The sequence below is a fragment of the Molothrus aeneus genome, chromosome 3 (genome assembly GCF_037042795.1).
Source record: "Molothrus aeneus isolate 106 chromosome 3, BPBGC_Maene_1.0, whole genome shotgun sequence".
Classification (NCBI taxonomy): Eukaryota; Metazoa; Chordata; class Aves; order Passeriformes; family Icteridae; genus Molothrus; species Molothrus aeneus.
Genome location: NC_089648.1, coordinates 109,547,491 through 109,569,079, shown reverse-complemented (window position 1 = coordinate 109,569,079; position 21,589 = coordinate 109,547,491). Strand labels below are relative to the sequence as shown.

Sequence of the window (21,589 nt, the reverse complement as noted above, 5' to 3'; positions counted from 1 at the left end):
TTTTTACACAAGCAGATAGTGACAGGACAAGGGGGACTGGTTTTTAACTTGCCAGTGGGTGGGGTTAGGTGGAATATTGGGGAAAAAATCCTTCCCTGTGAGGATGGGAAGACCCTGGAATGGAATTCCCAGAGAAGCTGTGGCTGCCCCTGAACCCCTGGAAGTGTCCCAGGCCAGGCTGGATGGGGCTTGGAGCAACCTGGGACAGTGGAAAGTGTCCCTGTCCATGGCAGGGGGTGGAATGGGATGGGCTTTAAGGTCCTGTCCAACCCAAACATTTATTCTGGGATTCTAAGACACATCCAAAATCGCCTTTTCCATCCCAAATACCACAAGACCGGTCGGTTTTGTGTGGTCACCCCCAAACTGCTGGAATCACACTGAAAGGAAAAAGCAACGCCCACCCAGCCTGTACGGGGTGAAAACACCCGGAAACGGGGCTCCCCAAAATACAATATAAAAACCAATACCTTAAATTAGTTTTTAATTAGTTTTTAATTATTTTAGGGGGGGGGTTCCTGGTTTGGGATTCTATCTGGGTTGTTTTTTGTTGTTTTCGTGATTGATTTTTAAAATACTCTTTTTTTCCCTAAAGCGGCATTTTCAGCCCCTCGGTGACTTCCAAGAGCCGGAACCGGGATCAAATCCGATCCCCAGTACCCCGCCTTGGCCCCGCCCGTGCACTGCCCCCGCGCTTTGATTGGATGAACGTCATGTCCATCACTATTTCGCCGTTCTATTGGCTGGCGCTGGGAGCTGCTAGCCAATCAGCAACGGTAAGGGGCGGGCCGAGGGCGGGTTTCCCGCGCTGTGGCGGGAAAGGAGCCGCGTTTGGCGCGAAACGGGAGCGCGGCGGGGGCGGATCGCGGGCCCTGATCTGATCGCGGGCCCTGATCTGATCGCGGGCCCTGATCTGATCGCGGGCCCAGCCGGCTTCCCTCGGCTCTCACCGCCTTCCCCGGCAGCACCAGCAGCGGCAGCAGCAGCGGCGGCGGGATCCGTCCCAGGTCGGCCGGCAGAATGGCGGCGCCGGCGGGCGGGCTGGAGGATGCGGAGCTGCGGGAAGCGCAGCGCGATTACCTCGATTTCCTGGACGATGAGGTGAGACGAGCTGGGAGGCGCGGGTGCTGCGTCCCTTGCATGTCCCCTGGGGTGGGGGGACACCTGATCTGTGTCCCCATGTCCCCTCCCCACTGTATCCTCGGGGATTGGGGAGCATCTCATCCCTGTGCGCCCCCGCCCCATGTCTACTCCCGAAGTTCGGGAACACTTGGTCCCTGTGCCCGTCCGCCTCCCCTAATCCATGCTCCTGGGAATTGGGAGCACCTGGTCGCTGTGTCCCCCCCATTCCTACCAGGGTTTAGGGAGCACCTGGTCCCTGTGTCCCCCCTGTTCCTACCAGGGTTTAGGGAGCACCTGGTCCCTGTGTCTCTCCATTCCTACCAGAGCTTGGGAGCACCTGGTCCCTGTGTCCCCCCCATTCCTACCAGGGTTTATGGAGCACCTGGTCGCTGTGTCCCCCCCATTCCTACCAGGGTTTAGGGAGCACCTGGTCCCTGTGTCCCCCCCATTCCTACCAGGGTTTAGGGAGCACCTGGTCGCTGTGTCCCCCCCATTCCTACCAGGGTTTAGGGAGCACCTGGTCCCTGTGTCCCCCCTGTTCCTACCAGGGTTTAGGGAGCACCTGGTCCCTGTGTCTCTCCATTCCTACCAGAGCTTGGGAGCACCTGGTCCCTGTGTCCCCCCCGTTCCTACCAGGGTTTAGGGAGCACCTGGTCCCTGTGTTGCCCCTTCCTGCTTAGCTGGTGGGATAAAGGGCATCCAGCTCTGCAGGAATGGGCTCCTGGGGGTTTTTTCACACAGGAGTGAAGTGAAAAAACCTGCAAAGTGAATTGCTTTTTGGGTTTCTTTCCACCACTCCCACTTGCAGGAAGACCAAGGGATTTACCAGAGCAAGGTCAGGGACATGATCAGTGAGAACCAGTATCGGCTCATTGTCAACATCAACGACCTGCGGCGCAAGAACGAGAAGAGAGCCAGCAGGTGGGTGTGGGGCACCAGGGGACACCTGGGGCACTGGGCTTGAGAGGGGTTTCAAAGGTCCAGCCCTGGTTCTGCAGGTCATTTGTCACAAGAAAGCACCAAACCTTCTCCTCTGGTGAAAGCCAGGGCCTCCCCACCCTCACAGGGAACAATTCCTTCCCAATATCCCATCTAACCCTTCCCTCTGGAAGCATGAAGCCATTCCCCCTTGTCCTCTCCTTCCATGCCCTTGTGCCAGGTCCTTATCCAGCTGTTTTGGAGTCCCTGTAGGCACTGGAAGGGACTCTAAGGTCTTCTCTTCTCCAGGCTGAGCAACCCCACTTCTCTCAACCTTTTTGAGGATGCTCAGGGATATTTTTGACCAGCCTTGCCAGTCTGGCCAGGGTCATGTGAGGATTTCTAGATGTGCTTGGAATTGTTCTCCTCCTCGCTGCTGGTGCCAGTGCACCTCACACAGAGCTGTGATAGACTTCAGTTTTTTTTTCATCTCCTGATAAACTTGTGGAGCAAGCAGGGGTGTGTGAAAAAGCATTGATGAGGAAGGGGTTGACCCTCTTTTGTCACCTCCCTGTGCTGCAGGCTCCTGAGCAATGCCTTTGAGGAGCTGATTGCCTTCCAGCGTGCCCTGAAGGATTTCGTCGCCTCCGTTGACGCCACCTACGCCAAGCAGTACGAGGACTTCTACATTGGGCTGGAGGGCAGCTTTGGCTCCAAGCACGTGTCCCCACGGACACTGACAGCCTGTTTCCTCAGCTGCATTGTCTGTGTGGAGGGCATCGTGACCAAGTGTGAGACTGGGGGACACCCAGGGGCTGTGGGTGTGGAGGGGCTGGGGATTTGGTGTGGAGGAGCTGGAGCCCTCCAGGAGCTGTGGTGTGGAGAGGGACTTGGGACAAGGGTCTGGAGGGACAGGACAAGAGGATAAGTGGGAGTGGTTTTACACTGACAGAAGGTAGGATTAGATGGGATATTGGGAAGGAATTCTTGGCTGTGAGGGTGGGGAGGTCCTGGCACAGGTTGGCCAGAGAAGCTGTGGCTGCCCCTGAATCCCTGGAAGTGTCCAAGGCCAAGTTGGATGGGGCTTGAAGCAAGGTGGAAGGTGTCCCTGTCCATGGCAAGGAGTGAAACATGATCTTTAATGTTCCTTCCAATTCAAATGTTCCTTCCCTGGCAACCTGGGCCAAGGAGCTTGGCTGAAGGTCTTGAGTGTTGGGATGGTCTTTAAAATCAGCCAGTCCTGCCTATGTTTGACAATGAGTTGTGACCCAAATAATTTTAATGTTGGAGACCCTTTTGGGGGCTGTCTGCTGACAGAGGGGTGGGACATCCCAGCCCCAACTCCTCTCTTTTCCAATCCCAGGCTCTCTGGTGCGTCCCAAAGTTGTCCGGAGTGTCCATTATTGCCCAGCTACCAAGAAAACAATTGAGCGCCGATACACAGACATGACCTCCCTGGATGCTTTCCCATCCAGCTCCATCTACCCTACAAAGGTGAGGTGAAGCAGCAGCATGTTCCTCTAGGGAAAATGTGCCACCTTCAGGATGGAGCTGCTGAGCCCCAGCCTCCAGTCCTGCTGAACAGCCTTGTGCAGGGTGGGTGATGCACCCCATGTCCTCCCTGCTCTCCTGAAAAATGGTGCTCATCTTTTAATTTGGGTTCCTGCTTTAGGATGAAGAGAACAACCCGCTGGAGACAGAGTTTGGCCTCTCAGTCTACAAGGACCACCAGACCATCACCATCCAGGAGATGCCTGAGAAGGCCCCGGCAGGGCAGCTGCCACGCTCGGTGGACGTGGTTCTGGACGATGACCTGGTGGACAAGGTGAAGCCTGGGGACCGCATCCAGGTGGTGGGGACATACCGCTGCCTGCCAGGGAAGAAAGGGGGCTACACTTCAGGCACTTTCAGGTGGGTCTTCCTGGGGCTTCAGCCCTCTCACCCTGTTTGGCTGGGTCTCTGGAAGGTGAGATCTGGCAGGTGGCCATCAGAGAGTTGGGTCAAACAGCGGCTTAAATCACTTGGAAGTGGTTTGCACCTTGATCCTATTTATGAGATATGCTGAGTTGGAAAGGACCTACAAGGATCACTGAGTCCAATTCCTGGCCCTGCACAAGACACCCCAGTAATGCCCCCCTGTGCAGCCCTGAGAGTGTTGTCCAAACTCTTCTGAGCTCTGGCAGCCTTGGGGCCATGCCCATTCCTTGGGAAGCCTGGTCAGTGCCTGACCACCCTCTGGTGGAAGAACCTTTCCCTGATATCCAAAATGAACTTCCCCTGACCTTGTTCCAGCCATTCCCTTGGGTCCTGTCACTGGTCACCAGAGCACCCAATTGGTGCCACTTCTCCACTTCCCCTCGTGAGGAAGCTCTAAACTGTGGTGAGGCCTCCCCTCACAATATGCAGCTGTGACTTCCAGCTGTGCCCAGGTTTTGGATGCTTTTAAAAGATGCTCCACTGATGGTCCAGCACAGTCAGATCAAGGGTGCTACAGCTATCAAAGCTTCCCACCCCTTTCCAGGGCTTCCTAGAGCAGGTGATGGCCCTGTGGAAGCTTCTCCTTTGTCTCTGTGGGGTTTGCAGAGCTGACCACAGCTGTGTCCCTTCTCCAGGACCATCCTCATTGCCTGCCACGTGAAGCAGATGAGCAAAGACCTCCGGCCTCTCTACTCTGCTTCAGATGTGGCCAAGATCAAGAGATTCAGCAAGAGCCGCTCCAAGGTATCTAAATCTTGTGTCCAGGCATGAAGTTTCAGCTTGGCATGTGGCTAAGGAGGTTCTTGTTGGGTTGCAAGTAACTCTTCAACCCTCTTAGGAGGTTGTTGGATTATCTAACTAATTTTCTTTGAAGTTTCTGTTTAGACTGTGATCAGGCTTTGTTGTTTTTCTTGCTGCTTCTGTACTGCTTGCAGAGCATCCTTCCTCCTGGCAGCTCTGCTGTGTCTTGACCCTACCAGCAGGTTTCCAGGGAATTTGCTCTGCAGGAGAAACACCTCTTTTCTTACCCCAGACTGAGGTAATAGAGTTCTGCCCCAGCCTCTCGTGCTCAGAGCTTTCCTTTGTAGCACAGAGAGTAGCAAGCCTTGCTCTACCTGCTTCCAATGCTTGTTTGGGTGACAGCGACAAGATGGTCCTGGAGTTCAGACAAATCCCACTATGAAAGAAAACTCTGGCCAACAGTCTTCTCCTTTCCAAATAATTTTCATCCATGTAGCTCTGTGATAGAAATAAGCTGAAATTTGGGCTGAAATGAAGTATTTTGAAGTATTGCTTGTTCTTGCTGGCTCCAGCCCGTGTGACAGACCATGCTCTGCCTCTTCTGCCTAGGATATCTTTGACCAGCTGGCCAGATCCCTGGCTCCCAGCATCCATGGGCATGAGTACATCAAGAAAGCCATTCTCTGCATGCTGCTGGGAGGGGTGGAGAAGATCCTGGACAACGGGAGCCGCATCCGAGGAGACATCAACATCTTGCTGATAGGTCTGGGAGGGCTGGGCAGAGGCACCCTTGGTTGGTGTTGTTGGGGGTGAGGGAAGGTTCTGGATTGAGTTTTGTGGAATAGCTGAGGTTAGAAGGACATCTGGAGGTTCCTGGTTCAGGGATGTGTGCAGGGCTGAGCTGGTGTCACTGGTAGGTCAGGTTGTTCTGGGACATGTCCAGTTTGTTTTGAACATGTCCAGGTATGGAGATGTGTCCAGATGTGGAGTCATCAGCACAAGAAAGATGTGGACCTGTTGGAAGGAGTGCAGAGGAAACCTTGGACAGGAATGCAAGGAGTGGACCTCCCCTGCTCTGGAGCCAGGCTGGGAGAGCTGGGGTTGTTCAGCCTGGAGAAATCTCAGCCTGGACACCTTGGAGCCCCTTCCAGTGCCTAAAGGGGCTTCAGCAGAGCTGGAGGAGGGACTTGGAGCAAGGGCCTGGAAGGACAGGACAAGGGGGAATGCCTGCCCACTGCCAGAGGGCAGGGTTAGATGGGATACTGGGAAGGAATTCTTGGCTCTGAGGGTGGGGAGGCCCTGGCATAGGGTACCCAGAGAAGCTGTGGCTGTCCCTGGATCCCTGGGAGTGTCCAAGGCCAGGTTGGATGGGGCTTGGATCAACTTGGGATAGAGGAAGATGTCCCTGCCCACGGCAGAGGGTGGAATGAAGTGACTCTTAATGTCCTTTCCAACCCAAACCATTCCATGGTTGTAGGGGATTCCATGACCTCTGTGAGCCATTATCCCAGTGTTTGCCCATGGTCAAGGAGACTTTTTTTTTTGTTTCTGATATCCCATTGGAGTTTCCTGTATTCTGAATTGTCCCCATTGCTTCTTGTGGCATCCCCATCACCCCAAGTCTCTTATCTCCATCTTCCCTATTCCTCCCATGGATTTATTGATGATAGTAGGAAGAACATCTACTTTCCTTATGTTATGAAGTCTGAACAAACCCCTTCTATCCCCTTTCCCCTCCACCTCCCCCCTCTCTAAACACCCCCAAACCAGACACAGGGTGGTGGTGCAGTTGGTATCCAGGGGATGAGTTATTCCTAAACATGCCATTCTCCATCCCAGGAGACCCTTCTGTGGCCAAGTCCCAGCTGCTGAGGTACGTGCTGAGCACAGCACCCCGGGCCATCCCCACCACCGGCCGGGGCTCCTCCGGCGTCGGCCTCACCGCTGCCGTCACCACGGACCAGGAGACAGGTGAGGAGCACTGGGGTGGTGGCTGTCAGCTCCTGGCAGGGACTCTGTGCCATCCAAGGCTGCTCATCTCAATGATCTGGGAGGCCTTTTCCAGCCTTAGTGATTTTATGGTGTTTGTTCTGCAGTGACACTTGCAGGACCTGCTCCACCAGAAGCTTTATGTTAATGATCATTCAGGATCATGGGATCCCGTGTTTTGGGATATTTTTTTCCACCTCTCTTAGGTGGTGGTTTTCTTTACCCTTCTTCCACTTGGTGCCACATCTGAGGGCTAGTGTGGAAACCCAGGGCACTGGGAATATTTCTCTGTCTGCTCTGGGGTGCCCTGACCCCCAGTGGAGCACTGACTTTGACCCTCATTCATGGAGAAAGTTTCCTAGACTTCAAGATAGACTGGAATCCACAAAAGTGTGAAATAGATTATAGAGAGCAGTGTAGGTGTATCACTTGGTGAGGTTTTGGTAATTTTAGAATGTTGTGGATGGAAGCAAGATGGAGGGCACAGGGTGTCATCCTGGGTTTCTTCTTCATGCTTCTTCTTCATGCTTCCTTCTTCTTCATGGATTTGGGTGGAATTTTGTAATTGGACAGAAAAATCCACATTGTGGGCTCTTTGGGATCAGTTATTGGGTTAAAAGGGAAAATAATCCAGGCGTCAGTTCTTAAATGGATAGTTCAGTCTTAAAAGACCTTGTAACAAGAGATTGTTGGCCATTTTGTGCCTTCTAATGAAAAGCTGCTGAACTCACAGTAATGAAACTGTTTTACAGATAAGAAATATTAAACACTTGTGTCTGAACACGAATTAGTGTCTCAAGTGCCTTCAATCCAGACCCCGAGAAACCAACGACTGGTACTCCCACAGGCTAGCAGCAGCCTTCCTCATGGGAACACATTCCTAACCCTGATCCTTTCCCTAAGCATTCTCCGCTGTAGAGTTGGGTCACAGAGCAACCCAGAAGGACTCTGCAGCTCCTTGAGGTTCACCCTCATCCCCGGGGTGATGAGTGCGGCAGGGCAGGAGATGTGTAGGGCCAGTGGGGGGTGGCTGACCCTGTTTTTCCCCCGTCCCATCCCAGGGGAGCGGCGGCTGGAAGCGGGAGCCATGGTGTTGGCCGACCGGGGCGTGGTGTGCATCGACGAGTTCGACAAGATGTCCGACATCGACCGCACGGCCATCCACGAGGTGATGGAGCAGGGAAGGGTCACCATCGCCAAGGCTGGCATCCAGGCCCGCCTCAACTCCCGCTGCAGCGTCCTGGCTGCCGCCAACCCCGTCTACGGCCGGGTGAGTGCTGCTGTTACCCTTCCCTGGAGAAGGGAGGAGGCAGCTGGTCAATTCCAAAAGATCCACCATGTTATAATGGCCTCCTTGAGCTAGGTCTCATAAGCTCTTGGAGGTCCATAACACACCCAAGATAGCTCAGCTACCCTTGGAGGCATAAAAATCAGCAGGATGGCTTCTGTTGCAGCATTAGAAACAAAAAGGTTTAATAAAAAGCAAAATAACAAAACAGAGAAAAAGCAAACCAGGTGCAGGAGGTCTTTGCTCCTGGTAAAACACTTCACAAAAGCGATTAGTTTCTTTGTTATCTTCTTTTTCTAGTTAATTGCCTAGGCAGGACTTTTTGGCTTCTGTCCAGTTAGCTCTCTTTAAGTTTGAGGTGAAGTCCCTAAGGTCCTATGAAGTGTCTTTTTTACCTAATTGAGGAGAGAAACTTCTGGCCTTCTTTTCTTTTTGAGGGGACAAAGGACAGTTTTGTCACTCTGTCAACAGGGGGCACATTCCTATACTCCCAAACAAGTGACTTGGATGCGTGGCACAGCAAAGACCTTGTTGGTTTGGTGTCTGTTGTGGTCATGGCTTTGCTGAAGGAGAGAGGAGCTCCTGGGGTTTCTCACCATGTTTTGGGTGTTTGGGCAGCCTAGTGGACCCTATGCTGGTGATGAGCCTCAGTCTTGGTGTCTGATCAGGGATCTAAAAAAATACTTGTTTTCCTTGGAAATAAGAGCCTTGTAGGAGGGGAAAGTGGCCATCCATCCATCCATCCATCCATCCATCCATCCATCCATCCATCCATCCATCCATCCATCCATCCATCCATCCTTTTAGGCCTGGTCTAAGGAGGTCCTCCCAATCTCCCTGGCAGCCAGGGCTCACCCATGAGGCTCTCGTGTAACCCTTCATGCTGTCCTTCCCCAGTATGACCAGTACAAGACTCCCATGGAGAACATTGGCCTGCAGGACTCCCTGCTCTCCCGTTTTGACCTACTCTTCATCGTGCTGGACCAGATGGACCCTGAGCAGGACAAGGAGATCTCGGACCACGTCCTGCGGATGCACCGCTACCGCAACCCCAACGAGCAGGATGGGGATGGTGAGTCCCGCCCCTCCTCAGCCAAAGGATGAGCCCCTCGGTGGCAGCTCTTGCTTCAGAGGGTAAAATCCTGTTCATTCCCCCTTCCAGCCATGCCCCTAGGCAGTGCCGTGGAGATGCTGGCTACGGATGACCCTGACTTCATGCAGGAGGAGGAGCAGGAGCTGCAGGTCTATGAGAAACACGATGACCTCCTGCACGGGCCCAACCGCCGCAAGTGAGTCCTTCATCCCCTGCAGCTCCCTGAGGGTGTCCAGCACTGTGGGCTCATGGGTTTGGCCTGAGTGTCCAGACAGTGCCAGCAATGCTCCAGCTGATCCATGGGTAGGATGCTAAGGGAACCTTGCTTGATCTCTTGTGCCAGGCAGGTGGGGAACATCTGGAGCTGAATTCCCTACACACCTGGAGGGGGTATAAATGGATGGGAAGCCCATCCCCACTGTGGATAATATGGATATACATGCATTCCTGCAGGGAGAAGGTTGTCAGCATGGAGTTCATGAGGAAGTACATCCATGTAGCAAAGATGATCAAGCCCGTGCTGACCGAGGAGGCGGCGAGCTACATCGCTGAGGAGTATTCCCGCCTGCGCAGCCAGAGCCAGATGAACTCAGATGTGGCCAGGGTGAGCCCTGGGAGCAGCTCCTTCTTGGGCCAGGAGGAGGGAAACTGAGGCACAGGCCTCTCTTCTTATGGGTCTTTTCCACCTTGGCCTTGTGAGGGTCACACAGACACCTCTCTCTGTCTCCCCAGACCTCCCCCATCACAGCCCGGACCCTGGAGACCCTGATCCGCCTCTCCACAGCCCACGCCAAGGCCAGGATGAACAAGACTGTGGATATGCAGGATGCTGAGGCAGCTCTGGAGCTGGTGCAGTTTGCCTACTTCAAAAAGGTGGGGGGAAAGTGTCCCTCTGTTCCCAGGGGATCCTGAGATTGGAAAAGGTTGGGCTTGGTGCAAGCTGAGCACCCTGGGCTGCTGGTGTGAACTTCCCTGGACACAGTGTGGGATCAAGCCATCACTTTGGGATTTTGGGTGCTTGGAGTTGGTCCTTAAAAGCAGCTTGAGTGAAAATGAGGTCTGAGTCCATCCTGCCTTTGCCACACAGGTGCTGGAGAAGGAGAAAAAGCGCAGGAAGGCAGCGGAGGATGACTCAGAGACTGAGAAAGAGGAAGATCAGGAGTCACAGGACAAGGAGGAGCGCAGGACAAGGAGGTAGGAGCCAGAGCAAGGGAGTGGGAGGGACGTGGTGCAAAGGTCACCAGCCTCTTCTGGGATTGCCATGGAGAAATACTCCATGTTTTGCTCACCCAGGTGATCTGTCCCACCCCATTTGTAGTAGAGGAACCTCATTATTTAATGGATAAAGAGCTGGCTGGGTAGCACTGGCACAGGGTGCCCAGAGAAGCTGTGGCTGCCCCTGGATCCCTGACAGTGTCCAAGGCCAGGCTGGACAGGACTTGGAGCAACCTGGGATAGTGGAAGGTGTCCCTGCCCATGGCAGAGGGTGGAACAGGATGATCCTTAAGGTCCCTTCCAACCCAAACCCTTGGCTGACCTCTCTTTTCCCCTCCCAGAAGGAAGAAGGCGCGCACGGAAGGTGAGGAGGGCTCCTACGACCCGTACGACTTCAGTGATGCTGAGGAGGAGATGCCACAGGGTGAGTCCCTGGGTTTGGTGACACCTGGCTCCTCCTGAGGGTGCTGCTGGGTCTGCACAGCCTGGGGAGCAGCAATGCTGCTGTCACCTGTGGTCCCTGGTGTGGTACAGTACCATTCAGAGCCACAGATCCGTATGGGACAGGGTTATAGATGGGCTATTAGGAAAGAAATCTTGGCTGTGAGGGTGGTGAGGCCCTGGCACAGGTTCCCAAAGAAGCTGTGGCTGCCCCTGAATCCATGGAAGTGTCCAAGGCCAGGTGGGATGGGGCTTGGAGCAACCTGGGATAGTGGAAGGTGTCCCTGCCCATGGCAGGGGTTGGACCTGGATGATCTTTAAAGTCCCTTCCCGCCCAAACCATTTTGTGATTCTATTGCTGATTAATTTTTTCCATCCACCTCCAAACCACAGCATAAATAACAGTGTTGGGAGGCAGTTTGGCATCACCCCCCATCCTGAGTCCAGTATTTTTGCTCACTGGGTACTTGGTTAACAGGCACAGGGTGAAGGTAACTCTTCCTTCTGCTCCAGTTCAGGCACACCCTCCGAAAACACCTGAATCCTCAGGAGATGGTGAAGGGAAGAAGGTGGAATTGTCTGAGCCAAGGTGAGTGGGGGCTGTCCCTTTGTGTCCCACCTCCCCCAGTGTTTCCAGGCTGTTGTCCCATGCTGGAGATGCATCTGTGATGCTCCCAGCTCCAGCTTTTGCCTTTCCTACTGAGTGCTGCTGCTGGAATGGGGAAGGGCTGAGGCATCCTGGGCTGGGAACAAGTGGAAGGATTTGTGTCTATTCTCCAATCTCCAAGGGTGATTCCTCCTCCTTTGACCAGGTTGAAGGCATTCAAGGCTGCTCTCCTGGAGGTGTTCAAAGCCTCCCATGCCCAGTCTGTGGGCCTGAAGAACGTGATGGAATCCATCAACCGCGACAACCCCGAGCCCTTCTCGGCCGCCGAGGTGAAGGTGGCCCTGGCCCACATGCAGGATGACAACCAGATCATGGTGTCTGATGACATTATCTTCTTAATCTGAGCCTCTGGGTGGAGGAGCCCAAGTTTTTCATGGACTCTCAGCCTGGAGACTCTTTGTGTTTGAATGCTTCATGTGGCTGAGCTGGATTTTGGGGAGCTGAAGGCTGTGCATTTCCTTGCTGTGCATTTCTGGCCAGGAGCTCTGGAAGTTCTTGCTGAATTCAGAGTGGAGTATTTGGGAAGAGGTTTCTGCAAGGAGACGAAAGGAAAAACCTAGGAGCAAATTCTCAGTGTTTTTAATGTATTGTTTTTAGCTTTGGTGTTAAAGAGTTCCCGCTTTTAAATAAAAAAAATCTGGATTTAAGAATCCAGCATTCAGTAGTGGTAATGAAAAGCAATATGAGAACTCCACTGTTAGTGAAACCTTTATTTCCCCCTTTTTTTTTTCCCATTTTGCCCCTATTATATAGCTTAGATCTGCTTGTCTCACAGGGAAAGGTGCCTAAAGTCTGTCCTGTTGGTTCTGCCCTTCCCACCCATCTTGTGGAGGATAATTCCTGGCAATGGAGGGCCAGATGTAGTTCCACTGCCCATGGGTCAGCTTGAATTTCCAGATTTCACACCCCTGATGGGGGTTTTGTCCCCAGGGAAGGAACCTGGAAGGTCTCAGAGCTGCCCAGGGAATGTGTCCCTGGCACAGATGGATTCTATCTCCTCCTGCTCCTGCCTTTAGCCTGGGATCGTGTCCTGGGGATGGCAAACTTTCAAGAAAAGCTGAGCACACAATCAGACCAGTTCTGGCCGAACGTGGTCCAGAGCTGCTGAAGGTTTGGGTTTTTCTTTAGTTTCTTTTTCTTTTTGTCTTTGTGAGTTTGAGCTTTGGAGAAACCCCTGAACAGGCTTGCTGTTGTCACTGCCTATCTCCAGACACTTGCACAGCTCCCTTCTTTCTGGGTGCCATAAATCTTTATTTGTGTTATAAAAATGTCTCCACTGTTCACCCCATGACTGGCTGTTTGGGGGGATGTAGGATTCCCACTTGTGGGGCTACAGCTGCACTTACACAGGTGGGATTTGTGCTGCTGTGGAGGGACTTCAGCTGCCTGGTGAGCTCTAAATGCCAGATTTTGGAGCTCCTCTCATGCAACACAGCCATGACAGCAGGGTTGGAGGGGAGTTGGCATGTTTGCAGCCTGTAGATCTCTGGGTGGGTGTATTGTGCTGTACAGAGCAGCCTTGGACCTTCAGGCAAGGTCTGGCTCAAAACTGCAAAAACTGGTAAAAGTTAAACACAGATCCTCTTCTCTGGAGATGGGATGGCAGAGCTGGGATTGTTCAGCCTGGAGAGACTTAAGAGCCCCTTCCAGTGGCTAAAGGGCCTCCAGAACAGCTGGAGAGGGACTTGGGACAATGGATGGAGGGACAGGACAAGGGGAAATGGCTTCTCACTGCCAGGGGGCAGGGATAGATGGGATATTGGGAAGAATTTTTTTCCTATGAGGGTGGTGAGGCCCCTGGATCCCTGGAAGTGTCCAAGGCCAGGTTGGATGGACCTTGGAGCAACCTGGACTAGTGGAAGGTGTCCCTGCCCATTCCGTAATTCCATGGTTTTGTGTTTTCCCTGCCCTTACGGCTGGGGAACCAATACTGAATTTCCCGTGAGAGGACACCAGGAGGAGCTCCAGGGTAGAGAAATCTGGGTAACTCCCTATCCTGTAGCCAGGGGCTGGCTGTAGGCTGTGGGTGACTCCCATCCCCGTGTGGTGGTGCCCACCTCGGTACATCCTTTGCAATTGGGAGAGAAATCTTTGTTGACAGGGGGAAAAATTGCCCAAGGTGGCTTGAGAGGCAGGAGCAATCTGCTGGAAGTACAGGCTGAAATTTTTATTTGGCCCTGTCATCTGGAGATTTCAGTGGCTGTGATTTCAGCTGTGGAAGCTCCTCTGAGCACCTGGTCTTGTGGAAAGTGCCCCTGCCTATGGCAGGGGGTGGGACTGGATGGTCTGTAAGGTTCTTTCCAACCCATGTTATTCTGTGATTCATCCATGAAAACCTAAGCCTAAGTGTGTAACATATCCTGCAGTGCTGTTTCCTTATAGGAACTCGAGTAGAAGAGTTCTTGTAAGTGGAATTAAAATACTCTTTTATCTCCAAGTCCCCACCCCTGCTCCAAGCCCTTAATGTGTGAGAGGGAAAAGCTTTTTGAGATAACTTTATATTCCTATATATAAGGAAAAAAATCTTCCCTGTGAGGGTGGGGAGGCCCTGGCACAGGGTGCCCAGAGAAGCTGTGGCTGCCCCTGGATCCCTGGAAGTGTCCAAGGCCATGGTTTGGAGCAGCCTGGGATACTGGAAGGTGCCCCTGCCCATGGCAGGGGATTGGAACTCTATGATCTTTAATGTCCCTTCCCACCAGAGTAATTCTGTGATTCTAGGAATAAAAGTGTTTTTCCTCCCTTGTGATGATTCATGTTTGGTGGCCTCTTTTTGACAAAATTTTTTTTTAGCGAACTTCAACTCGTCAAGACAAGTTCAGTTATAGGAAATTCTGGTCAAAGAGGGAATCCCTGCTGAAGTTAGAAGGTGCTGAAGACACAAGAAGTGAGTGGAAAGTGGTGGTGGGGGTTCACAACCTGGTGTTGGGTGTGACAACATCATTGCTTCATCACACGTAACCATTTCCACTCCACCCCGTTCCTGCACAATCCAACCCATTTTCATGGCAGTGCCCTTTCCTTTCAGGGTGAACGCTCAGGGGGGAAAAAAGGAGGTCAGCTTCTGGGCTAAAAAAAGTGGATTTCTGGTAATTCTACCCTCTCTTGCTCCTCCATGCTCTGTGTCGCATCTCAGTAGATGCGCTGGTGAATATTTGGGACAGTCAGAATAGGAACAGAATGTGTCACAGCAGTGGTGTTGCCTCAGGTGGATTGGGTAACCTGAAATGTGATAAACGTACAGGAGGAGAGTGGCTGGGCTCTGAGCTGTCAGTTGAACCAGACCACAAAGTCATGACAACATCCTGCAGAGATGTAAATCATCAGTCACTGGAGATTTCTGCTGCTGTGATTCAAGGGAGGTGACAGAGCAGGCATCATCAGTCTCTTTTCCTTGGAAAGTTTTGTGAATTTGTGAGAGGTTTGTGATTTCTTTTTGGTAGGACTGAAAATGTCATGAATCTGTTGATTTCCTGGATGACTTCAGATGAATTTGTATGAAGAGTCCTACACTTTAGTCCTTTGCTTCCAGCTTGGTTACATAGCTTTGGGAAAGGTTTCTCTCAGGGCTTTTCTCCACAAATAAGCTTCATCAAGTTGTGATGTGGGTTGTTTTTTTTTTCTGCCATAAAAACAGCTTTTACTCCCAAAGAGACCTGCTGGTGCTCCAGGGAGACGCCACATGCAACAACTTTCCAGTTGGTGGCTGCTCCTTTCTGGCTCACAGGCTGCAGAATCCTGTTTCCACTTCCATTTCCATGCCTGCCTCTCCTATTAATTATTAAGTAAGGATTGTGTGATTGAGAGGGATTAAATCTTCCCTGAACACAAAGGAACAGGACCAGGTGGAGGAATTCAAATGAAGCTTCTGACCCAGCTCTTTCAGGGCTGTTCAAGGATGATGGTCAACCCAAATCCCACCATATCTCACATGAGTCCCACCAGACAAGTCAGGAGAGGCTTTCCTCACACCACTTTGCTGGCTACAGGGCCATGGGACTTATTAGAGTGTTTTGGGATTGTGCAAGACTTTTTGGATGTGCAGGAGCAAAGTGTGCAAAGGGAAGGATAAAGGTGATCAGTAAGACACTGTGCATGGGAGTGCTGAAGTCTCAGGGGTCTCTGTGGTCATGATGACCCCAAGATGTGTCAGAGAGTCTCTTTTTCCAGCCCAGCAGCCAAAGAAAGAGTCAGGATTCTTCTGTTCTCGTTCTCAAGGTTGTTTATTGTTTCTTATCTACAACATTCTTTCTCTGGCCTGCTAAGGTCTGTCTGGCAGGTTGGCTCATGGCACACTGACCGCCCTCGGGGCAGTGTTATCTTTTATACTAAAAACTACATCTACTTTATTTACAATAATTTCCCAATACCTATTACCTATGTTAGACAGTTCCTCTCTACTCTAAACCAATCTAAAAGTGCCAACATCACAGCAGAAGATGGAGGCTAAGAAGAAGAAGAAGGAGAAAGACAGGACATGCCCAGATTCCTCCATCTTGCCTCCTGAACCCCCATTCTAAAAACACCAAAATTCTGCTTTTTCACCCTGTGATAATTCACTATCATTCCGTTCAAGCTCTTGTGGCTTGTAACTCCTTGCACAAAGTTGGTAATTGTTTCCATGGGTTAAAATCAAAGGCACAGGCGTTTTTGACTCCATGCCAAGGTCTCTGAGCCCCCTGCCAGGGTCTCAAGTCCTCCAGGGCAGTCAGAGGAATTTCCTAGGTTCCCACACTAAAGATATCAAAGTGGACTAGCTCCAGATTATTCCATAAATCTGGGCCCCTCCTTGTGCTCCAGCTCCATTCCCCACCATGCATGTCCAAGGAGCCCAACAGCAGAAACGCTGCTCCAAGGTTCACCAATTTACAGGGCCAGAGAAAGGATAGAAGACCAATATTCCAACAGCACAGCTCAGGCAGGGACTGGGAGTCAAAGCTGAGCCAGAATGGGGCTCCTGGTGGTGGTCAAGGCCAGCGAAGGTGGTCAGGGCCCTAACAGGGCATGTAAGAGTGTTCAGAATTCTCCACAATGTGCCACCACAGCAGGGAAGGCATCCCAGCTCCTGGTGCCCTGATATCCCCCAGCAGGAATTCCCCATGGCACTTATTCTTCCCCTGCCCACTCCCTGCTGGACACAGAGATCCCTAAAACGGTCTGGGTGTGGATTGTGCAGTTGAAGGGAGGTTAAATGGTGAAGTTCCATGTCCTGCCCTCATTTTGAGACCCCTGCTGGGTGCCTGACTTGGCAGCTCTCTGATCTCTGCTGTTGGGCTTGTTTGAGGCACGTGGAAGTGCATCCACATGAGTTTGTGGTGAAAGAACTCTATTATTAGAAAGAAGGGGGTGGAAAGGAGTGAAAAAAAAAACCACCTGCCTAAACAATTTGGTTTTTTTTTTCTTTCCTTATCTCTTGATCTGCCTAAATAAATGCTATTGGCTGATTTGGGATGCTGGTAGTAGTATTTGCCCTTCCCTTTTTTGGAGGTAGATGGGAGGAAGTGGGCTAAAAATTGCAATATCAGCTCCTAACCTCGGGTCAGGTAAGCCAGCTGTGCTGCAATGGAAAGGGTGGCAGTGCCTCAGCTTTGCTATAAAATGGAGAGCACAACTGGTTTTGAGACACAAGCAGGGTGGAAAGGGTCTCAGAGAAGGAGAATTCTCTTGTCCTGTGTCCCTAACATCCACCCAGAGCAGCAGGGAGGTTACCATGGCTTTCAGCAGCTCTGCTGGGGTAAGTACCTATATCTAAAAGAGAGGATAAGATGTATTTGCTGCAAGAGAGAAAAGCAGGGTGCAGATCTCCTGATTTGTGCAGGAAACCCTTTCAGTCTTGCTGGGAGCTGAATGGGATGCTGGGTGTGTCTGATGCAGCTGCTTGGTGCTGGAGTGACAAGGGTGTGATGGACTTATTTATTTATTTATCTGTCACTCATTATTTATTTATCTCTCACTCATCAGCACTGCTGATGTGGGATTGGCAGAGTCCTTTTTGCAGACAACATGTTATCAAAACTGCTGAAATTTCACTGTGGATGCATTTGAATTTCAGCCTGGGTAGCATTTGCAGCACTGTCAGCTTCTGTGATTTTCTTAAAAGCCCTGCATTTATTTTGCCTTCTTTTTAGGAACTGGGCTTAATGATCCTTGTGTTTCCCTTTCTGTTTAGGATATTCCATGATTCTATTATTTACTAAAACTCTGCCTGCTGGAAATGGCCCCAGAATCCCAGATTTTCTTGGGAAAAGGGCTATTTCCAGCAGATGGCTGTGGGTGGCCAGTTTTTACTGTCCTGAGAAAGCCATGGCTGGGCAAGGTTTTAAGCTTAGGCACAGGGGTCAGCTGAGTCCTTGCTCCAATTTTTAGATAAAAAGGTGGTGCTGTGTGACCACAGAGTAGGATCCTCATAGCTTGTTGGGCAGATGCTCTTCCTTGTGCAGAATCAACCACGAACCAGAATTTAAATCAGAGTTTAGCATCAGTTATGATGAGTTTTATTAACATCATTTTGCTATTTGCTCATCTCGGCCTATTTCACACAAACACAAGTATGAAGATGGTCCAGTCTAACCAAGACTTGGCTCTTTGTGCTCTCTCTTTCCTGACTGGGCAGGACTAATGACACCTTTCTCCCTCCCAGTTCAGATCACTGGTTTTGGTGCTGCTTTTAGCCCTCACTGTGAGGAGCTCACCCCACAGAAAGGCTGGTGCCTCTGCCAGGCTGAGGGAAGGCTGCCCAAACCAAAAGGATCCAAAATTCCCCACAACAGTGAACGTTGACATTCGGATCAGCAACTCAGATCAAGCCTTTGGGATGGTCCATGATGTCAGGAACCGGTCTCTTGCTCCTTGGGATTACAGGTAACTGTTCTGGTGTTCTCTAAATCGTGAGGGCTGTGCCACACCACAAATGGTTTTTTGTGGTGACTGTGGTTCATTCTCATTGTATGCCCAGAACCTTGAATATGGTTCTGATGCTGGCTGAGATTTCTTCAAGAGAAACTGTTTGCAGTGCAAGGGGCTATAACTGGAATGGTTTTTAACCATCTTGTCAGTCTTTATCAGTCATATAATCATTGAGGCTGGAAAAGCCCTCTGAGATCTTTGAGTCCAACCATTCCCCAGCACTGCCAAGGCCACCACTGACCCATGTCCCCAAGTGCCACACACACATGACTTTTAAAGCCCTCCAGGGATGGTGATTCCAACACCTCCCTGGGCAGCTGTGCCAGGCCTTAACAGCCCTTTCAGGGAAGAAATGTTTCTTAATATCCAATCTAAACCTCCCCTGGAGCAACTTGAGGCCATTTCCTCTTGTCCCTTGTTCTCTGGGAGCAGAGCCTGACCCCCCTGGCTGTCCCCTCCTGTCAGGGAGTTGTGCAGAGCCAGAAGGTCCCTCCTGATCCTCCTTTTCTCCAGGCTGAGCCCCTTTCCCACCTCCTTCAGCTACTTTTGGTACTCCAGACCCTTCCCCAGCTCCTCTGAGTACCTTTCTAACCCCTCTGCCGCAAGCTGGTAGTGCTGCATGGGGTTGAAATAATAATGAAATTAATTATTCTTCTAGGAAAAGAATGATGTGAGTACATTGACATTTCATATTTTCCTAACAGAAAGAAACATCCAAATGCAGAAATTAAAACCAAACAAAAATGAATAGGCCAGTTGTGAGTTCTGTATTATTTAACCCAGCTCCACTCCATTCATCAGCTTCTAAAGAATGGTACAGCAGTATTCTAGCAATATTCCTTTTCTAGGAAATCATTGTGAAACCACTGGGGATAAGGAAATCCTTTGTGTCTCACAGTGAGAAAGCACAGGTTAAATAGGATGATGGAGATTTAAACTAGAAGATCCTACCAAACCACGATGTCCAAGTGTGTGGTATTTTTGGGGTTCCCTGTCGTGGGGAGGAAAGATGAATTTGACTTTATGTTTTTAGAAGGCTAATATATTATTTTATGGTATATATTATATTATGGTATATATTATATTATGGTATATTATATTATATTATATATTATACTAAAACAATACTAAAGAATAGACAAAGGATATTTGCAGAAGGCTTAACAAGATGCTAATGAAAAACTTGAGACTCTCCAGAGCCTTGACACAGCTGAACCATGATTGGCTATTAAGTCAAAACAATTCACATGTTGGATAAACAATCTCCAAACAAATTCCAAAGCAGCAAAACACATGAGAAGCAAATGAGATAATATTTGTCTTGGTTTCAAAAGACAGGTGTTTGCTAAGGAGGGCAGGAGCCTCCCCTGAAGTAGAAAATGTAAACCCCCCGTCCCTCTAAATTGCTATAAATTTTAGATTAAGGGGCTCTCAGGCAAAAAATATGGGAGCAGGAAATAACAGTTCTTTAATAGGGAAGAAAATAAAAAGACAAACAATGCAGTAAACCAAAACAACACTGACAGAGTCAGGACACAACCTGACACCCTGTTGGTCAGGGTGTTGGTAGCAGTCCCATTGGAAATGTGGCTGCAGCCCTCCTGGAGTGTCAGGTGTGGTTCTGCTGGAGCAGGGTGCAGTCTTCCTCTGACGATCCAGGGGAAGAGAGCAAGTGTTCCTCTGGGAAATCCAATGGAGAAGCTGTGTTGGTATTCCAGAATCTCCAGATTATATCTGGGTAGGAATGCTTGGCTCTCCCCTCTGGGCAGAGCATGTCCCAATAGGATGGTGTAGTCCTTATCAGTCATGCAGTGACATTCAATAGCTGTTATCAGATGTCTCCCCAGTTGTGGAAGAGATAAGGAAAACTGCCCACTTAACAGAAGACACCTGCCATATAGATGGCAAATAGAATACAATTGCTTGACAATCCAGGACAATATTATTTTCCTTTTTCTCTGAGGCTTCTCAGCTTCCCAGGAGAAAAAAATCCTGGCGAAGAAATTTTTCCAGAAAAATATAACAGTGTAACACAGGCGCTTAAATCAGTTTTGTGTCCCTGTTCCCAGGCTGGACGAGGATCCCGACCGCTTCCCGCGGGTGATTGCCGATGCCCAGTGCCGCCTGTTGGGCTGCGTGACCCCCCTGGGGCAGGAGGACCACAGCCTCAACTCAGTGCCCATCCAGCAGCAGATCCTGGTGCTGCGGCGGGAGCAGCACGGCTGCGTCCCCTCCTATCGCCTGGAGAAGAGAATCATCACTGTGGGCTGCACCTGTGTCACCCCCGTCATCCAGCACCAGTCCTAGCAGCAGCCATCAGGGCAGGCAGCGTTGGAAAGAGGGAGTAAATCCCATAAAAATCCCTCTGGTGGAATCCCACAGCTGCCCGCTTCGCACTCCAGGAATTCAAGTCGTCATTCCCCTTTCAAATTGTCTCCTGAAACTCGTGATTCTTGCTGTTGTTCATTTATGGATTTCAGGATGGGGATCGTTGGTAGCTGGTGGTGGAGGGGAGGAAGAGTTTTGTTTGTGGCCCCAAGCAGTGAGAGGGGAAAGCAGTGCTTTTTAAAAATTTATTTTTCCCTTGTGGTTTATATCAGTTTGGTGAATCAAACTAATTATAGTTTCCAAAATTGTCCTTGGCAGTAAATTGCCCTAATTGAATACATGCCCACCAGCACTGCCACAAAACATTCCTCATCCCGCACCTTCCTCCCTCCCTTCTTCATCCCTATCCCATTTCCCTTCTCTGGCCATCCCTGCTCACTGCGATATTCCTGGTGTCAGTCAGACATTGGTGCCACCAGGCCTGGTTGTCACCACAGTCTGGGTTTATGTTACTGCTGCAATTGATTTATTTCAAAACATTTTGGGAGGCAATTGATTCCACTTGTTGAGTGCTAAAATGGTAAAGAACCAACAGATATCTATATTTCTATTTATGTCTTCTATTTATGGCTCTATTTATGATTCTGTGTGTGCTCAGAGTATAAAAATATTGATAAATTTAATCTGTATTTATTCAATAATTTATCTGCTGAATAAAAATAATATTTTATTTAAAAAAATGGTTTTTCATGGTAGTTCAGAATGACAACAGACACAGAGAAGGGGTTTGTGCTGCAGTAGCACTGAGAGATTTTGGCACAGATCGGGTATTTTCCTGTGCAGTGAGATGAGTAAGAGGGAGCAGAAAAGAACTTGCAGCCTAAATAGATGAAAAGACACGAAGAAG

At 50.4% G+C, this 21,589-nt stretch overlaps 2 protein-coding genes across 2 annotated transcripts; both read left to right on the top strand.

Moving 5' to 3' along the window:
- Nucleotides 1-2,772: 2,772 nt before the first annotated feature.
- Nucleotides 2,773-12,005, top strand: MCM3 (minichromosome maintenance complex component 3). The gene is made up of 15 exons (XM_066545947.1): nucleotides 2,773-2,831; nucleotides 3,404-3,534; nucleotides 3,713-3,951; nucleotides 4,653-4,761; nucleotides 5,368-5,521; nucleotides 6,598-6,729; nucleotides 7,809-8,017; nucleotides 8,933-9,107; nucleotides 9,198-9,324; nucleotides 9,582-9,732; nucleotides 9,861-10,001; nucleotides 10,216-10,322; nucleotides 10,685-10,767; nucleotides 11,298-11,373; nucleotides 11,597-12,005. The coding sequence occupies exons 2-15, from the start codon at nucleotides 3,487-3,489 to the stop codon at nucleotides 11,793-11,795; spliced, it is 1,950 nt and encodes a 649-aa protein (XP_066402044.1). The 5' UTR covers nucleotides 2,773-2,831; nucleotides 3,404-3,486; the 3' UTR covers nucleotides 11,796-12,005.
- Nucleotides 12,006-17,158: 5,153 nt separating this feature from the next.
- Nucleotides 17,159-20,661, top strand: LOC136554146 (interleukin-17F-like). Its single transcript, XM_066545946.1, has 3 exons — nucleotides 17,159-17,182; nucleotides 18,089-18,309; nucleotides 20,424-20,661. The coding sequence occupies exons 1-3, from the start codon at nucleotides 17,159-17,161 to the stop codon at nucleotides 20,659-20,661; spliced, it is 483 nt and encodes a 160-aa protein (XP_066402043.1).
- Nucleotides 20,662-21,589: the final 928 nt, after the last annotated feature.

Excerpts from the sequence above, each read along its gene's own strand:
- MCM3 (XM_066545947.1), top strand. The coding sequence starts at position 3,487 with ATGACCTCCCTGGATGCTTTCCCATCCAGCTCCATCTACCCTACAAAG. Across the intron at positions 3,535-3,712 it reads GCTCCATCTACCCTACAAAG|GATGAAGAGAACAACCCGCT; the intron begins GTGAGGTGAAGC and ends TTCCTGCTTTAG. Across the intron at positions 3,952-4,652 it reads TACACTTCAGGCACTTTCAG|GACCATCCTCATTGCCTGCC; the intron begins GTGGGTCTTCCT and ends TCCCTTCTCCAG.
- LOC136554146 (XM_066545946.1), top strand. The coding sequence starts at position 17,159 with ATGGCTTTCAGCAGCTCTGCTGGG. Across the intron at positions 17,183-18,088 it reads CTTTCAGCAGCTCTGCTGGG|TTCAGATCACTGGTTTTGGT; the intron begins GTAAGTACCTAT and ends TCTCCCTCCCAG. Across the intron at positions 18,310-20,423 it reads CTTGCTCCTTGGGATTACAG|GCTGGACGAGGATCCCGACC; the intron begins GTAACTGTTCTG and ends CCCTGTTCCCAG.